We start from the raw sequence: 16,589 nt of genomic DNA on the forward strand, positions 1-16,589 counted from the left end.
GGTTCAAGACTCCAAGCCCTCCCTGATCCTTTGGGCGACAGACAAGGTCCCAGGAAGCCAGTGGTGGTGTTTTACTATCCAAGTCCTTGTTCCTCCATAAACAATGTCTTCGATATTTATCACATTCATTTAACACCCATTGATAAATTTTCAAAGTACTCATGGCAAAAATAGGCAAAGAAGAGAGAACTGAATTGACCAATCTGAGTTTGCTGCCATAATGCAGATACATGGCACATGATGGCAATCTTCTCTGTATACACATGATAAGAGGCATAAAGTACTCTTTTCCGGGCTTGGTAATACTTAAGGGAAGCCCTAGGTAGAGCATAGAAAGGTTTCCTAGCTGACAATTGAGTGCATTCGTATACTGGCTTACAGAATCATCTGGGATATTGATGGGGATGAGATTAGATTTCTCATAGTTGACCTTCAGTCCAGTGGCTGCTCCAAAAGTATGTAACAACTCCTTCAGATGTACTAATTGTGTAACATCAGCTGGCATGATGACAAGGGTATCATCAGCATATTGAACAATTGGGTAGTCTAAGGAGCAATTGAGAGAAATAGGTCTGTGTAGGTGCCCTGTAAGCATAGCATGATTAACCAAAGTTTGCAGTGTGTCAGCAGCAAGCACAAATAACAGGGGAGAGAGAGGATCTCCCTGTCTCACTCCTCGTTTACATTTGAACACAGACCCTGGGACACCATTGAGTAAAACTGATGAAGTAGCTGAAGAAAGAATCTGCCTGATCCAAGCACACCATTTGTCTCCAAAACCCTTTCTTCTTAGAACCTCAAGAATAAAAGAATGATCCAATTTGTCAAAAGCTTTCTCAAAATCAAGTTTAAGCAGAACTGCCTGTTTCTTGGATTTGTGACATAGATGAATATATTCAAAGGACCATGCCAGACAGTCTTGTATAGTTCTAGATTTGATAAACCCATACTGGTTTTCATGGATAAGTTGCATAATGACAGTCTGCAGCCTATTAGCCAAGAGCTTTGTGAGGAGCTTAAGAGTACAGTTGAGAAGGGAAATTGGCCTAAAATCATGAACAGTTGATGCATCATCTTTTTTTGGCACAAGTGTGATGAAACAACTATTGATGCTTTCAAGGCACAGTGAACCTTGGTGGAACTGATTGCAGAGATCATAGAAGTCCTTTTTAACTAATGGCCAACATTTCTGCAAAAATTCAGCATTGAAACCATCTGGGCTAGGAGACTTATTGTGTGGAAAAGCAGCCACAATGTCATCAATTTCTTTGGGTGTAAAAGGTTCCTCCAGGAAATCAAGATTTGGATGCCTGTGCAGCAGAGAAATAATATCAGGTAATCCAGTAACCTGTTCTGTCTGTCCCAATCTTTCCTTATAGGATTCAAGTAGAATATTGGCTTTAGCAGAATGTTCAGTCTCTGTATCTCCATTATTGTTTGAGAGAGAAGCAATATGATTCTTCCTCTTCTGATTTGAAGCCATGGCATGGAAAAATCTAGAATTCTCATCTCCCAGTGTAACCCATTTAATCTTGCCTCTCTGCTTCCAATATGCCAACTGTTGCTTAAGGAGTCCAGCTAGATGCATTTTCATAGCCTGTCTAAAAGTCCTCTCCATAGGAAGAAGATCTCTGAAATTCTCAATGGCATCCATCAGTGAAATAAGGCTATTCAAATCTTGTATATCCTGGTTAATAGAGGAAATGGAAGTGGACCATTTCTTCAACTCTTTTCTAAGGATTTTAAACTTTGCAGTAATCCTTTTTGCTGCATCAGCATAGTGAATGGACTGATTCCAAGAGTGCTCAACAGTAGCCAAAAAATCTGGGTGCTGTAACCATCTGTTCTCAAATCTGAAGATTACTGATTTTGGAATGGATGTCTTGATGGAAATAACACAGGGCACATGGTCTGATGTGGTCATAGCAAGAGGGAGTGCCATGGTATTTGGGAAAGCAGTAGACCATGCAACTGAAGTAAAAAACCAGTCCAACCTTTGCAGTAATGGAGAATCCTGCATATTACTCCATGTATACTTTCTTCCTTTGAGAGGAATATCCACCAATCCCAAATTACTAATTGCTTCATTGAATAATAACATTTCATTAACATTTCCTCCATCTCTATTTCTGTCCTGAGGAGATCTTATCAAATTGAAATCTCCCACAAGCAGCCAGTTTTCTTCATCAGGGATAGTGATATTATTAAGCCAGTGGAGAAAATCCAATTGCTGACTATCTTGGCAAGGGGCATAAATATTTGTCAGGGTCCAAAACAAATCTGATTTGGTGGATTGTAATTCAACAGAAAGAGCATAACTATTGTGAAACACACAGTTCCCATTGAAAACAGAACTATCCCAGATTGTAATAATACCACCAGATCTCCCCACAGAGGGGACAAAAGCAAAAGAGTCAAAATTCCTTGGGCAAAAGTTTCTAAGGAAAGGTAAATCCACATGCTCTCTTTTGGACTCTTGGAGGCAAATCACATGGCAACCACTTTCTTTTATTTTATTCAAAATAAGTGGCCATTTCTCAGGGTCATTAGTACCCCTAATATTCTAATTCAGCACTTTCCAGAATAATTTATCCATATATTAAAAAGGAAAAGCACAGATCATCCAGAGATACAGTCATAGACTGAACCCACCAAGTTGCCACAGTATTACAGCACTTCCAAAAGTATATAGTCCTTAAGGGTAAGGTAAAGTAAAGAGTCTTATTACAAGCCAAACTCAACAGGAAATACTTCCTGACAAAAGACCAAAAGCTCCAAGCATCCAGGAAGAAAAAATAGCAGGGAATAAAGCTGAAAGAAACAGACTCTCCAAGTCTTCTACTTCTTCTTTGCTTGTCCATGTCTTGCTTTATCATTGACTTCCTTCTTGGATGAAACCTTCTTGACCCTGGTAGACCTAGTCTGCCTAGGAGTGGAGTCCTCTGTTGGTGAGTCATCATTAGAATCTGGAGTTGGAATATTGAATTTGGAGCAAAGATTCTTTACAACTGCTTTCTTTATGGGAGGGGCAGCAGAGGCACAAGCTAAACAATTTTTTGTCAAAACAAGTTTTGGCCTTATAACCCCCAGAAGAGGCAGAAATCCTGGGGCTCCTCCTTACCTCTGAAACACACATTGGTGTAGCTCTAGCCTTCTTCCTTGCATGAATAACAGAGGTGGATGCTGATGGAGCAAGGAGCAGCTTGGGCTTGATAGCTTGTGGTGTGGAGAAGCCTTGGGTCACATCTGAACAAGCCTTGGTCAGACTGCAGTGAGGAGGTTCAGTAGCAGGGCAGTGCAAAGGGAGAACAAAGTCTCTTGATGTGGTATCCTGCTGATTATCAAAATCACCCAGAATTTGCCAAATCTTTGACTGCAGGAGACCCTTGGCCCAATCAAAATCTTCAGGAGACAGAAGCTTAGCTGTGAAGAAATCAGCCCACTGAGCAGGGACAGAGACTTTCTGGGCCATCACAGTGGTGGGCTTGAAAAAAGAGGCCCAAGCAGTGGTGCCTTCTTTTGAAAAGAGAAAGGAATCTTGTACAGAAGCATTCAAATTTCCCTCCATTTCTGTGTTGTGCTGATTATGATCATGAATAAGGACCATTCCAATATGCAGATTCTGGTGAAAGACTGGCTGATTAACAACACCAACAGCTGACCCTGAAGCAGAAGAGGGGTCTGAACTAATGGTCAATGTCAATTCACTTTGATCGTCTGCAACCGGATCCTCAAGCATCAAGCCATTAACAGGTGCATTTTGGATTGCAGGATTAACCAATTCCTGCAGGTCTTGCATCTCCACATCCTGCAAGTTGACAGCCTCCTGTTGCCCAGGGTTAAGAAGGTCATTCAGTTCTAGAAAATCATCAGCATTTAACTGGTGAGGCAGAGCATTAAGGTCAGGCATCCCATTTGCATCAGGCACAGCAGGTGCAGGTATCTCATTCAGATTGAGGTCACCAGCAGCATTTCCAAAAATGAAGTTAAGATTCTGTCCAATGGGGTTCTGCAGCCCAGCAAGGGGTTCATGCTGGTGTACATCTTGTTGCTAAGGTGGAGGCACCTGGTGCTGCCATGGTGCCCATCCTTGATTCTCTGGAGGAAGATCATGCTGGTGGTGAGGGACAGCAACTGGGAGTGGGTGTGGGGTAGAACCATCAGCTGGGGGCATATCTTCATCAGCAGGAGCTGCTCCCAATAATTTCTGGCTAAGAATGAAAATGGGGACTGACCAAGATTCAGCATATCTGTCTGTCCCATTGGAAACAACACAGCTATGAGGGATGAATTGCAAATCCACCACACGAACTTTAACAAGCAGAGCAGCATATGAGCTTAATTCCTTGTCCCAGGTAACCAGGGCTCCAAAATCTTTAACCGCACCTCTAATGTGCTCATCCGTCCAGAGGTCAGCAGGAAAAGACAACAGCATCAACCAACATTCACGGTTGTATGAGAAAGCACGGTGATTACGGCCCCTATTGTGCTCAACAAAAGAAATCTGGCGACCCATAAACTGAAAAGGACTATGAGCAACTAGCCAGTCCCTGTCTGCCACTGCACCCACACGAACATAAGCAGAACCAAGCGGACATCGCTGCGATATCTGAAGCGTAAACGGGGTTTCCTCCTCCATAAACTGCCGAAGATAGTTTCTAGTGAGAGCAAAGGGTTGATCACCTTGGAAATCCGGCGTAATCGTGGCAATGGCGAGGTCCTCATGCCGCGGCGTAATCACTCCGGCGACATTATAGCGGCATTGTTGAGGACGACCGTCGACATGCAGAATCTCATAGTCACCAGGGAGGAACGGCACAGGGTCAACAGCAAAGTTCGCCATGGCTGCGCCAGCAAGAGGCTCCGATGAGGCCGATGCTGGGGCAGAGCTACAGTGTAAGCCAGGGTTTGGTGGAGGGGATTGACTGGGAGGCGGAACGGCAACGACAGGGTCTAGTTGGGGTAAAAGAGGTAAGTCCACATTTACCATAGGGGCTTGGTCCTTATGTGGAATATTCCGTGGACCCAGTGTCAGGTCAAGAGAAGGCTCAACAATCCCAGCCATAGGATGCTCAATCCGACGGTTTCTGTTCTCCATTGAAATATGCATATCTGTGCTTTCCTTTGGCTGATTATGAATTCCTTTAGAGACCCATTGAGTCTTAACTGGCAAATTCTTGGAAAAAAGGCAATCGATCTTTACATGCCCTTCTGTGTGACAAGCATGACATTTTATTCTTTTTCGACAATCTCTGCGAATATGTCCTGGCAAAAGGCAACGTGGGCAAATTGGGCCATTGGTGGGCCGAGAAAAATCATCCCGAAGTGGCCTGGTTGGCGGCCGCTGGAGTCTTTGAAATGCAGAGACCCGGGGACCAGGTGGTTGGGCCGAAACAGGGTCCTGGGCTGGCAGAGGTTCCTGAAGGCGATCAAAGGCCGAGACACGGGGCCTGGATGGTAACGAGCTATTGTTTTGAACACCTGGATTCCCGCTCGCAGAAGGAAGGGACTGAGTAACCCTATTGAAAACCGAAGAAACCGGAATAGTTGTCTGCTGAGTATTTCCTCCTGGGTTGCCTCTGAAAATAATGGCTAATTGATCCTCCAATAAATGCAGATCAATAAGATCACGTAATTCCTGGAGGTGAGCCGGGGAAAGGGAGTCTAGGGGTGAAATGACAGCTCGATCCTCATGGTCAAATCTGAAACAATGGAGGATCTGAGAAAAGGTGTGACCTGCAGCAATGACATCCTCAAGATCGTCCCTTGCCTCAGAGGACAATTTGCTCAAAAAAGAAACTTTCACAGACGCCAATGAAGGCCTTGAAGAACTTGTATTGTGGCGACCAAGAGGTACAAGGTTTGCTCCAGAAAGAGGCTGTCTGACAACGTCAGCATACGATTTAGAACCAACAACAGACCATGCACGAGACTCTTCAACCTCCCACTGACGAAGTTCTCGAACAAAATTTGGACCACCATTTCCCCAGAGAGCAAAATATACCACAAACTCAGCAGACTTGAAATGTCGCAGATTATGAACAAAAAAACCCACTTGCTGGTTGTGAACTGAGAACCTGTACGTTCTATCTCGAAGGAAGAGCACATTAAAGTCCTCCGCTATGCCACCAAGGCAGGCCTGAAGCATGTGGCTGACATGAAAAGGATCTAGCCGAAGGGTAGATCGACCAAAAGAAGCAACCATAAAGAATTCCTTGGAAGAAGCCATTGGGGAAAACGCAACTGGGCAATGAAATTCCTTCCAGATCTTATGCTGGATGTCCAAGCCTGGACAAAGATCCAATTTGGGAGCAGGTTGGGAGGATACCTGGGTTTGACGAACCGAGGATGACTCTGGCAGATCCAAGTCGCGAGCCCCAACAGAGATGCGATGACAAGGCATGAAGATCGTGGATCCAGAACGGATGATCTCATTTGCTTTCAGGAATCGGGTGTCCACAGCAGAACCTTTCCCATCAATGAGCACAAGACGGCGTGCGTTGCGACGGAGGTAGAGAAATCCGTCATAGGTGCGGATCGGAGGGCGAGACGAGAGCAGAGTTGAGAAGACCACTGACCACCGAAGAGGGGTCTCCATGGGGTTGGAGGAGGAGGGATCTCACCGTTAGCAGAGGGGAGGGCCTAGGCAGCCAGGCCGCCGGCCACCGTGAGCGCCGCGAGATCGCCAATCGCCCTCATGCGCGGCGCTTGATTTATTTCCTCTTTTTTTCCCAGTTTATAATATGATTTTGTTCATAAATATGTGTTTATGTCTATAATGTGTTGTTTTTTTAGACGGAAGGCTCGAAATGAGCCCGGCTTGAATTAACGAAGTCAACAACCGGCCAGGAGTTACACCAACAGGTACAACACACACCAAACAAACCGAAAACCAACAACAAAAGACAACACAAAGAACGCCGCCAAGCACCTGGTTGAGAGAGCCTTGTCTTCTGTTGCACCGGAGCGAGCACGTCCTAGTCCACGCCGACAAACCTCCTACGCACCTACACCACAACTCAAGGGGAACTCGACGATGGGCCAGCAGCCCAGCAGAACTTGAGGATCCAAAGGGGAGGGGGTCTTGCAGCGACGCCTCCAAGAAGGTGCATGGCGCACGAGTGTGTCATCGTCGTCGGTAGAGACCGATGTCCTGCAAAGCTTTCACCCAGACCCCAAACCACCACCTCCCGAGCTCGGGGTAGGTCCAGACCCGAAACACAACATCTTCTAGTGGCATTGGGATAAGCACACCATCCGAAGCTATGGCCAAACACCGACCTAGCAAAGCCCCCCAAGGCACTAGGCGAGCAAGGCCGTGTATAAGCAGCCAGGCTGACAAGGTGACAGGTCTGGGACACCAGCGGGAGCAACGGGTGATCCACAAGGCACTACAAGAGAAGCATGCCCAAAGTGGGGCCACCAAGATTAGTAGGTTGAGGCGGAGGGATGAAATCCATCAATTCGAAATAGGGGATCCACAACGGGACGCCTTCAACAAGGGAACGACACCTGAAAGGTGACGCCGTCACGGGCAGTGGCAAGGCCATGCGTAGCTTTCGCTTAGATCCCACTGGGTCAAAATCTGGTCGCCATCGCGAGGACGCGGAGCGGACGGAACAAAAATCGATGCCGCACCTCCAACCCAGGCCACACTATGACCTAGCCCCAGCTAAAGTCACCCGCATGAGGGATGCAAGAGCTGGTTGGCCAACCCGGCCAGACCCGGAACCAGACGTCGCTCAACGCTGGCTCGGCGGCACCACGACGGCTGCAACATCCTAGCACGCCAAACCCTGCAGAAGTGTGACATCAATAGATCGGAGGGAGAAACTACAACCGCAAGAGCACCTGCAGTACATGTTGCCTACCCCGGCGAGCACGCGTCGACTTAGGAACCCTATCCCAGAAAAAGCCGGACAAGATGGCCGTAGAGGTTGCAAGAACCACAAATGCAGAGGAACAGATCCGTCGGCTGACAGCCAACATCGCGACCGAAGGCCACAATGCCTGTCACAGCAGAAGGAGATCCGGGCCGGGCCCTACCAGGCCTAGATCTAGGCCCACAAGCCCAGATATGGCCGAAACCCTAAGGCCCAAGCCCACAGCCACCGGCGGCCGGAGCAGCACCACGCTGGGCGCCCCCGCCGCCAACAACCACTCTGCCACCAGGGCCGAGCCAGAGCAGCGCCAGCCTGAGCCGACGTCGACAACCCCCACCCCCCCCCCCCCCCCACGGTGAGGTCGCGGCCCACCCCAACAGGCCTGTCTGACGCACGGGAGTAGAGCGACCAGGGCGCGTTGCGGCGAGGGGCGACGAGGCGCCGCTGCGACCGCACGGCCCGCCGCCCGCGGCACCAACCGGAGCCTGCGCCACCGCGCTTCGCTGCGTGATAGGCCGGGGCCGGGCCGCCTAGCGCACAGAGAAGAGGAGCACCACCGTTGCCGGCACCGCACGGGCTTTGCCCGATGGCTCATGCTGGCGGTGGTGGCCGGGGAGGAGTTGGAGGCGGCGGGTGTTGGGTGGGCGAGGTGGGGCGCCCCGGTCGCCTCGGGGTGGCGACGGGAGCGGGGGTCCCGGATCAATTCCATACATCTGACTCAATTTCATCACTCCTATTGTGTTGTTGTTCATAAATTATGGTTACCTATTGTTTTTTATAACTATATTTTGGTCAATTTGATGTGTTGTAAATGCGGATATCTTTACCCATGGGTACCCATTTAACCTATCGGGTGAATGGAAATTTTTTGTACCCGTTGATAGATATGGGTACGGGTGATGGGTAAGATCGAAGTCGTCGCATATGGGTGTGTGGTGGCTCCGCTCATACCCATACCCTGCGGATGCCATCCCTAGTTGTAGCATAGGATTGTAATTGCTTTCCAACCACATTCTGTTTACAATCAAAAGAACAAAAAAAAAACACCCACCCTGCATCCATAAAGTAGCAATTTTAAAAAAGGAAAACACTTGGGACCCTCCTAGACAGAGGAGGCAAGTCGGAAATACTCCAATCATCCTATGCTTTTCAAAGTGAATTCGGAAAACACTCACCCAGTGTAGCTCGAGCTCCAAAGTAAATTTCTGGATCAACTCTTCACTTATTGAAATAAAGTTTGTTGTTTGTTGAAAGGATTATTATAGCTTTCATAGTTGCTGACCTACCAATGACGGAGCACGTAACTAAGAGCATGTCTAACATGCCCCGTATTTTTTCGCCCCGTAAAACGCGAGTAGAGGGCCCTGTATCCGGTTTTCACCGGCCGAAAACTCGGACGAGCTAGCAGAATCCGTATCCCCATCTGTTTTACGGGGTGGGGATACGGATTCTGCTAGCTCGTCCGAGTTTCCTGCCCCTCAAAACAGGGTTTTAGACAACAATTTGCACAATACTTTCACATCAAACATAGCACATCCAAAATATGTGATGCATAATTCATAGTTTTAAAACATCACAACGCGATCATAGGCAATGTTCAAGCCACGGAAGTTCCCAAATGTGATCAACCATCAATGGATCCATCACCACCGGCGCCACCGCTCGCCGGAGACTCACCTTGAGCACGAGCTTGACGCGCAGCCTTCTTCCTCGCAATGATGTCCGCCTTGGTCTCGTTCCACCACGCCAGCTGATCCTCGTCCATGTCGTCGGTGCGCATCATCATGATTTCCCTCTCCTCGGCCAAGAGCTCCTTCATGGCCTTGGCTTCTTTGGCTGCGATCATCTTCATGTCAAGCTCGGCCTTGAACTTGGCATCTTCCCTCCTTGCTTGCACCTTGGCAAGCTTCACCTCATTCTTCTTGTCGGTGATGAGGAGCTTGGTCTCCAACGTCTTCATCGTCAATGCCTCCTTGGACTTCATGAGTTGATCCAACTTCTCCCGGAAGCTAGCTGCTTCAAGTTCTACCTTGACCCTCTCCTTGGCCTTCTTGTTGCCCTCGGGCTTGCCGGTGTTTCTCCCACTCATGTCCTCTGCTTCATCATCCATGGTGAGAAGTGCCTCCTTCTTGCACTTTGGATCGTTGTCCCGCAACTTCCACTTAGGAAGATGTTGAAAGATGGAAAAGCAATGGTGAAATTGAAATTCCTTGTTCTTCGAGCCGGCCATGTCCTTGTACCGTGCTTGAGCATACTTGGGCTGCACAACAATAGTATGAGGAGATGTTTCCACATCATCAACACATAATATGGATAGCTTGTGATGTTTCCACATCATCAACACAAGGAAAACTTACATAGTCCTCCGGCACGCAACCACTAGGAGGGTTGTCGGCCACTTGATCCATGGCAGCACTCCAACGAGAACAAGCCGGCTTGATGATGTTCCATCGGCCTTCAAGGGAGCGGTAGGATCTGTCCGCCATGCTCTTCGTGCGAGGCTTCAGCTGGTGGTACAGATCCTCAATGCGCTGCCAATAGCGCTTGCCGCCTTGGTCCACTCCGGTGCACGCATCCATCCCCACCTTGCTCCAAGCACGGACCAAGATGGCGTCTTCGATCTCGCTGTAGTTCGCCATGCGTGGCTTCGGCGTCGACGAAGAACCGGCGGCAGCCGGATCAACCTCAACCACCTCCTCGTCACCCTCATCCTCCTCGTCGTCATCAAAGTCTTCAACGTTGCACTCCCCATCGAATGCACCGAAACCGACGTCCAAATTGACCGCGGATTCGTTGAGCATGTCCAAGTAGGATGTTGTGGACTCAACATCGAACACCTTGTCTACGTCGACGGTGGGTGGCGGCGGCGCGGGCGGCGCGGGCGGCTCAACGGCCGGAACGGACGGAGGAGGGGTCGTGACCTTGGAGGGCGGTGGAGGCGCGAGGCCGATGCGGCTGATTGCCTTTGTCCGCACCTTGGCCGGCGCGGCGCCCCTCGGCCCGGCCGCCTTGGTCTTCACCCGGCCCGCCTTCTTGGCAGCCGGCGGCGCTTCGCCCGCTGAATCGGCGGCCGCCGCAGGTGGTTCGAAAAATTGCTTCGGGATCCTCTTCCTCTTCGACGGGATGGTGGAGGCGATCATGGCCGACACGACGCCGGCGGTCGGCGGACCTCCGACGGGGACATCAACCACCGCGCCCGAAGGAGGTGTACCGCCGGCGGTAGGCGGCTCTTGCGGACGGTCCATGGCGGCCGGATCCGGCCGGGAAGGGCGCGGGGGAGGAGATCGGGCGGCGGTTGGCTTCAGCGAAATGCTTCGCGCGCAGTGGAGTGGGCGATACTGGTTTCGCCCACTATCCCCGCTCCCACCCCGCACAAGTAGGGGGCGACGACCCGCCCCGTACTCGAAAACAGCAAAAAACGATGCGGGGGCCGTTTTTGCGGGGCGTGCTAGACGGCCGGGTAGAGCCAAAACCCTCAAATCGACGGTTATTATACGGGTTTGCCCCTTTTACGGGGTCTGTTAGACCTGCTCTAAGGGGCTGTTAGCTATTGACCTCCCAGGAGGACCAGCGGCTTGATATGGCTGCATACCATTTCAGGTCTTTATAAGTAGCAAGGCTTCCCCAAGCGCATGGTGAGCGGCTTATTTCGCATTCTACTTCTTTGTCTGATAATTAGACAAACACAATCCAGGTTGTTGCACTATTTGTTGTTCTCTACTACACACTAGGATATTTGTTCTATTTTAATTAAACTCTCTAGGCACTAAGATATTAATTTGGTATATATATGGACATAGAAGACATCGGGATCACAGTAGGCACTGTAACTCTGGACTCTACTGCACTGCACGGAGCCGTGACGGAGCAAGGCCAGAGTTCATGGCCTAGCAACCGTGCGAGAAGGAGATACTTGGTGCAATTCCGCTCGTTGACACCGAGTACTACCCTGAACGAGCTGGCGACCGAGTCATCCTCGACCAAGAAGAAACATGTCATGAAGAGATATGTCTGTGGCATCCTCAGGATAAGGCAGATGCACGGTGGACCTCTCATCGGTACGGTGACGGGTGCATCCCATTGCCAAGCTGCAAGCCCTAGTGGATCGTAACATTCTACTGCGGTTCCTGATGTGTCGCATGGGATTTATTTTACACTAGAAAATATAAATTGTAATACAAGTGAAACCTATATGTTATCCACTTGGCACCCTTCCTATTCTGCCTGCTGTTGCAAGACCCCGACATTAAAAAGGCCATGCATCTGCAGAACAGTGACCTTGAGCCCGCCGCTGAGACCACGCTGAGTAGACCATGACGGGTCTCGGCTGCTACTGCACCCAGCTCTGATGGAACGGTCTCCTGTAATTGATAAGCACTCTGTACTAGCCTAGCTCATGGGTGGTATACATTGTAGTAGAGAGTTGTATTTGCTTTCCAAACACATTCATTTTACTTTCTCTTCAAAGCTGGTGATGCACACGCTAAATGGCGCTCCAGAGACCAGCACCTAGTCTACTACTTCACTTCAGTGCACACTGTTGAACCCATAGCTGCCATGTTTCCGGAACGGTGGGAACGGGGGACGGATTCGGGGTACGGGAGTCGGTGGCTGTCAAAACCAGGAAACGTAAGGGGTATACATCTCTGGATCGATCCCGTTTGATCGGGGACGCGATCCCATTTGATTCGGTACGGCGAATCCGGAACGATACTGTGGGACGAGGTACGTGAATCTAAACTAGTTGAGGCGATAACCCCAGACATGATATTCAGCTAAGGTATACAAGAAGTACAAAACTGAACTTAACATTAAAATTTGAAATTCTGACAAACCAAAGTAACAAAATACTGAACTTAACATTAAAATTCGAAATTCGAAATTCAAGTCCTCCGAACTTTTCTTGGTGGTTCAACTTCAGCAGGTTCATCCTCCAAGCTAGCCCAACGCAGCTGCTCAAGCTTCAAGCTTGAATCCTCCAACAAACTATTATCAGGATCAACATCCCACTTATAATGTGGACCTGAATTATAGCCCTCTGAAAACCTTCTCTTAAGACGCTCATTTGCATGAATGTAGACAAGTTTATCAGCTGTCTTTGCGTTCAGAGGGTTTCTCTTCACACTATGTATGAATGAGTAGGTACTCCAGTTTCTTTCAGCAGAGGAGCTACTTATTGGCTGAGACAATACTTTCTTTGCCACCTCATTTAAATGTGGAGTTTGTGCACCATAATTGAACCACCAATCTATGGCATTCATAGTGGCAGCATCAGCTTGAACAACTGCCATTGCAAACAAACCTTTCTTCATTATAAAGGTGTTAAACTCCTCACGCAAAAGAGCAAACTCATTTTCATCTTCTGCGATTCTATTCAGAGCATCCATAACACCCTGGATAACTTCAGTGTCCTCGTTTGGAGCTTTCCTTTGACCACCACTAGGAGCAGGAGTTGCAAGATAGGCTTTATCATAATATTTTGGAGAAAGAGCAAAAGCTAAGCAATGAAATGGCCAGTTCATCTATGCCCACCGCTCAATAATAATTGTCTCAACCTCATTCCAATCATTCCTGTGAGGGTTATCTTCCTTTGTCATGACTTCTTTTATTTGGCCAAGCATGTTGTCCATTTTTTCATATATGTCACCAGCTTTTGGACCTTCTCCATCGCTGAACTTGATCACCATATACAATGGTTTTGTGATATCAAGGATGACTTGAACTTCATCCCAAAATATTTCATCCATAATATTTTGGACAATGGCATTTGCTGCATCTCTTGTTTGTCCATCAGAAGACTTAACCAACTCTTTCCACTTGTTTGTGACAACTGTAGTTGTAAGTGCCTCTCTCACGTCCATAAGCCTCTTCAGCAAAATATAATGGCTTGCAAATCTAGTTTTTGTGACTTTCAAAAGATCCAACTCGGAATTACCTCTAAAGAGATTTAGAAAGTGCTGGTGGTTCCTAAAGAACTTTACAGTTACTTTCGCAGTCTGATATGTATCAACCATCCAAGCAAACTTATTTGCAAAATCTTTGAACACTAGATTCAGTGTATGAACCACACATGGAGACCAGAATATATGCTTATGTACCTATCAAATAAAAAAGAGAAACGCAATTTATGAATACAGTAAAAGTCGATTGGATATATGTAACTGTAACTACTAAAATCAATGCAGCAAACTAGGAAAAAACATACCCTCTGAATTTCTCTTCCTGCAACTTTGCAATTAGATGCATTATCGGTGATGACTTGAAGAACATTGGACGGGCCAATCTCCTCAATGGCTTGCAATAAGAATTGTGCAATGGCTTCACCTGTCTTCACTTCTCCGGAGAAGTCTTCAGCGTATAGAAACATTGAACCACGACTATTTGAGGCCATGACATTTATTAATGGTTTGTTCTTCATATTTGTCCATCCATCAGAAACAACAGAAACACCATGGGTATACCTATATAAAATATATAACTGAAGTCTTAAGCTATATTTTTTAGAAAAAACAAATAACTGAGACGCCATGTTGGAGACTTACCATGTATCTCTGACTGGAGCTAAGTCACTCTCCACCTTTCTTTTACATGCATCTAGAAGGGTAGTCCTGGCCTTCTCATAGCCAGGAGGTTTGTATCCCTTTGGTGCTTTCTGGATGGCTGCTACCATTTCATAATACTGTGGACTTCTTAACACATTGAAGGGAATTCCATTAGCACAAAGGAACATCATGATCTGCACGTCCACTGCATCTCTTTCCATCCCAGCAAAGGCTTTTTCTAATGGCTTGGTTGGCACCGAGCCTGAAGGTTGTCCTTTCTCAGCTTTGTGATACTGTTCAAAAATCAAACAAATGAAAGAATCATAAGTCTGCAAATGGATGTGCTGTATGGATATCTTTTCAAAAAAGCATGTGCATTAAATTTACCTTGTCATATATTTTCTTATATTTGGCACGATCATTTGCGACAGAGCAGCGCCCAATCTGTGGTGGCTTGCCAGGTCCAGGACCAAAGAAGTGGTGATGAATTCTTGTATAACTACTTGTAAATTTCTTATTACAATGCTTGCATCTCCATGGTCTTGATCCACCAGAGTTCTTCGCTTTGGGTCCATCGAGAAGAACTACCTCATCATGAAGGGGTTTAGCAACTTTTATACTACCTTGGTCGGCTGAATCATCTTCTTCTTCGGCTGACTCATCACCAGAATGGCCAAGATCAGCATCAGCTCCATCACCGTGAGTCTCTTCGACATCATTCTCATCATCTAGTTGCTTACGTTTCGACCCAAACGCCATTGCAATCTCTGAATAATGAACATGTTAATAGATATATTACATTTTCACTCACATAAGAAAGTAAATAGCATTGCTAGTTTACAATCTACAAGATAGAGCATTACTAGTTTCCAATCTAATTTATAAAACATAAGACAGAAAATAACATGATTCATATGAGCCCAATCTAAGTGGATTATAATTTATAACTACCAGCATTACTAGTTTACAACTAAACAAATGGTAATTTGTGTAATTCGCTCAAACAAAAGAACTCCATTAAGCAATCAAGCATGTATGAATATCAATCCAAAATTATACCGTAATTGTTAGCTCGAGGTATGGGTGTACCTGAATCTCAAGGTCGTCAGAACTGGGATCTGAAGTTGAACTTCTGAAGCTCAAGGTTGCCAGCGCCTACAGAAAAGGAAGGAGAGAAATGTTCAAAGAATAAGATCAAATCCATGAAAGAATAGTAGAAACCAGACTCGAAATCATTGGGATTTAGGAACCATCAGATTGGGACGAGATTCAAACCTGGTTCAGCTGCAACTCCTCTGTTAGGGGAGAAATCCATCCAACGGAAGCTCTTATAGAGGAAGGGATCGTGATTTCATTGATTACCATGCTGGAACGAGGAGTCAATCTGGGAGAACGAGGAGTCGTTTTGGGAGACGAAAGAAACGGCGGCCGTGGGTGATTAATCAAGTGCTGGGGACTTAATACGGAACTGAATTGTAGCTTTTATTTGGGGACGCGAATCTAAGATGAATCTTACCGAATCCTACCTCGTTCCCGACTCCGATTCTGGGTCGCTGAATCTGGAACGTGGGACGGACCACCGTTCCCCGTTTCCGGCTGCTATGGTTGAACCCTGTAACACCTATCATTTGTTATGTGATTTGTCATGTTTGTCTATCTGATATGGTGGCGAACTCCCGTGAGATCGGGAGCGGCAGGGGAGGACCCAAATTCACAACCCTAGCGGCCGCCCTTCAGACCGCCGCTTATGCGGACTCCGGTGGCGGTGGCGGCGCCCCTCCCGTCGAAGGACGAAGGGATGGAGAGGTCTTCCAGCGGCGCTTCATGGGAGGCGGTAGGTCGCATGCTGAGGACGCCGGGCGGCATGGCCCCGGTGGCCGTAGCCTGATGCACTTTGCCGGTCGTCCTAGAGGAGTGGGTGGAGCGTGGCGACCATCGCCTCCGGCGGCGGTTCAGCAGTGGCGGCAATCTGGGCCAGATTTGGACCCTCTTGGCCCCAATCATCGGTGCAGGAACCATGGCTTCGACCAAGCCATCGTCGGTGCTCCGCGCCACCTTATTCTTCTCTGGTGATCCGGTAGGAGAGACTGGCGGAGTGAGGGCTGCTAGTCTCGTAAATAATGGTGGTCCTAGGGTTCCTCTCGTGCTAGGACAAAGATCCACT

General features: G+C 47.8%; 1 protein-coding gene across 3 annotated transcripts; it reads right to left on the reverse strand.

Moving 5' to 3' along the window:
* Positions 1–12,675: 12,675 nt before the first annotated feature.
* Positions 12,676–16,029, reverse strand: LOC127305133 (uncharacterized). Of its 3 annotated transcripts, none has more exons than XM_051335509.2 (7): positions 15,952–16,029; positions 15,701–15,809; positions 15,515–15,580; positions 14,813–15,192; positions 14,426–14,718; positions 14,089–14,344; positions 12,676–13,981 (listed from the first exon to the last, which is right to left on the reverse strand). In XM_051335509.2, the coding sequence occupies exons 4-7, from the start codon at positions 15,182–15,184 to the stop codon at positions 13,406–13,408; spliced, it is 1,497 nt and encodes a 498-aa protein (XP_051191469.1). In that variant the 5' UTR covers positions 15,185–15,192; positions 15,515–15,580; positions 15,701–15,809; positions 15,952–16,029; the 3' UTR covers positions 12,676–13,405. The 3 variants fall into 3 exon arrangements, with proteins under 3 accessions (XP_051191469.1, XP_051191467.1, XP_051191468.1); XM_051335507.2 differs by having other exon boundaries at positions 15,942–16,029; XM_051335508.2 differs by having other exon boundaries at positions 15,701–16,023.
* Between the last annotated feature and the right edge of the window lie 560 nt (positions 16,030–16,589).

This window comes from Lolium perenne, chromosome 6, assembly GCF_019359855.2.
Source record: "Lolium perenne isolate Kyuss_39 chromosome 6, Kyuss_2.0, whole genome shotgun sequence".
Classification (NCBI taxonomy): domain Eukaryota; kingdom Viridiplantae; phylum Streptophyta; class Magnoliopsida; order Poales; family Poaceae; genus Lolium; species Lolium perenne.

Excerpts from the sequence above, each read along its gene's own strand:
- LOC127305133 (XM_051335509.2), bottom strand. The coding sequence starts at position 15,184 with ATGGCGTTTGGGTCGAAACGTAAGCAACTAGATGATGAGAATGATGTC. Across the intron at positions 14,719-14,812 it reads ATAAGAAAATATATGACAAG|TATCACAAAGCTGAGAAAGG; the intron begins GTAAATTTAATG and ends ATTTTTGAACAG. Across the intron at positions 14,345-14,425 it reads GCTCCAGTCAGAGATACATG|GTATACCCATGGTGTTTCTG; the intron begins GTAAGTCTCCAA and ends TATTTTATATAG.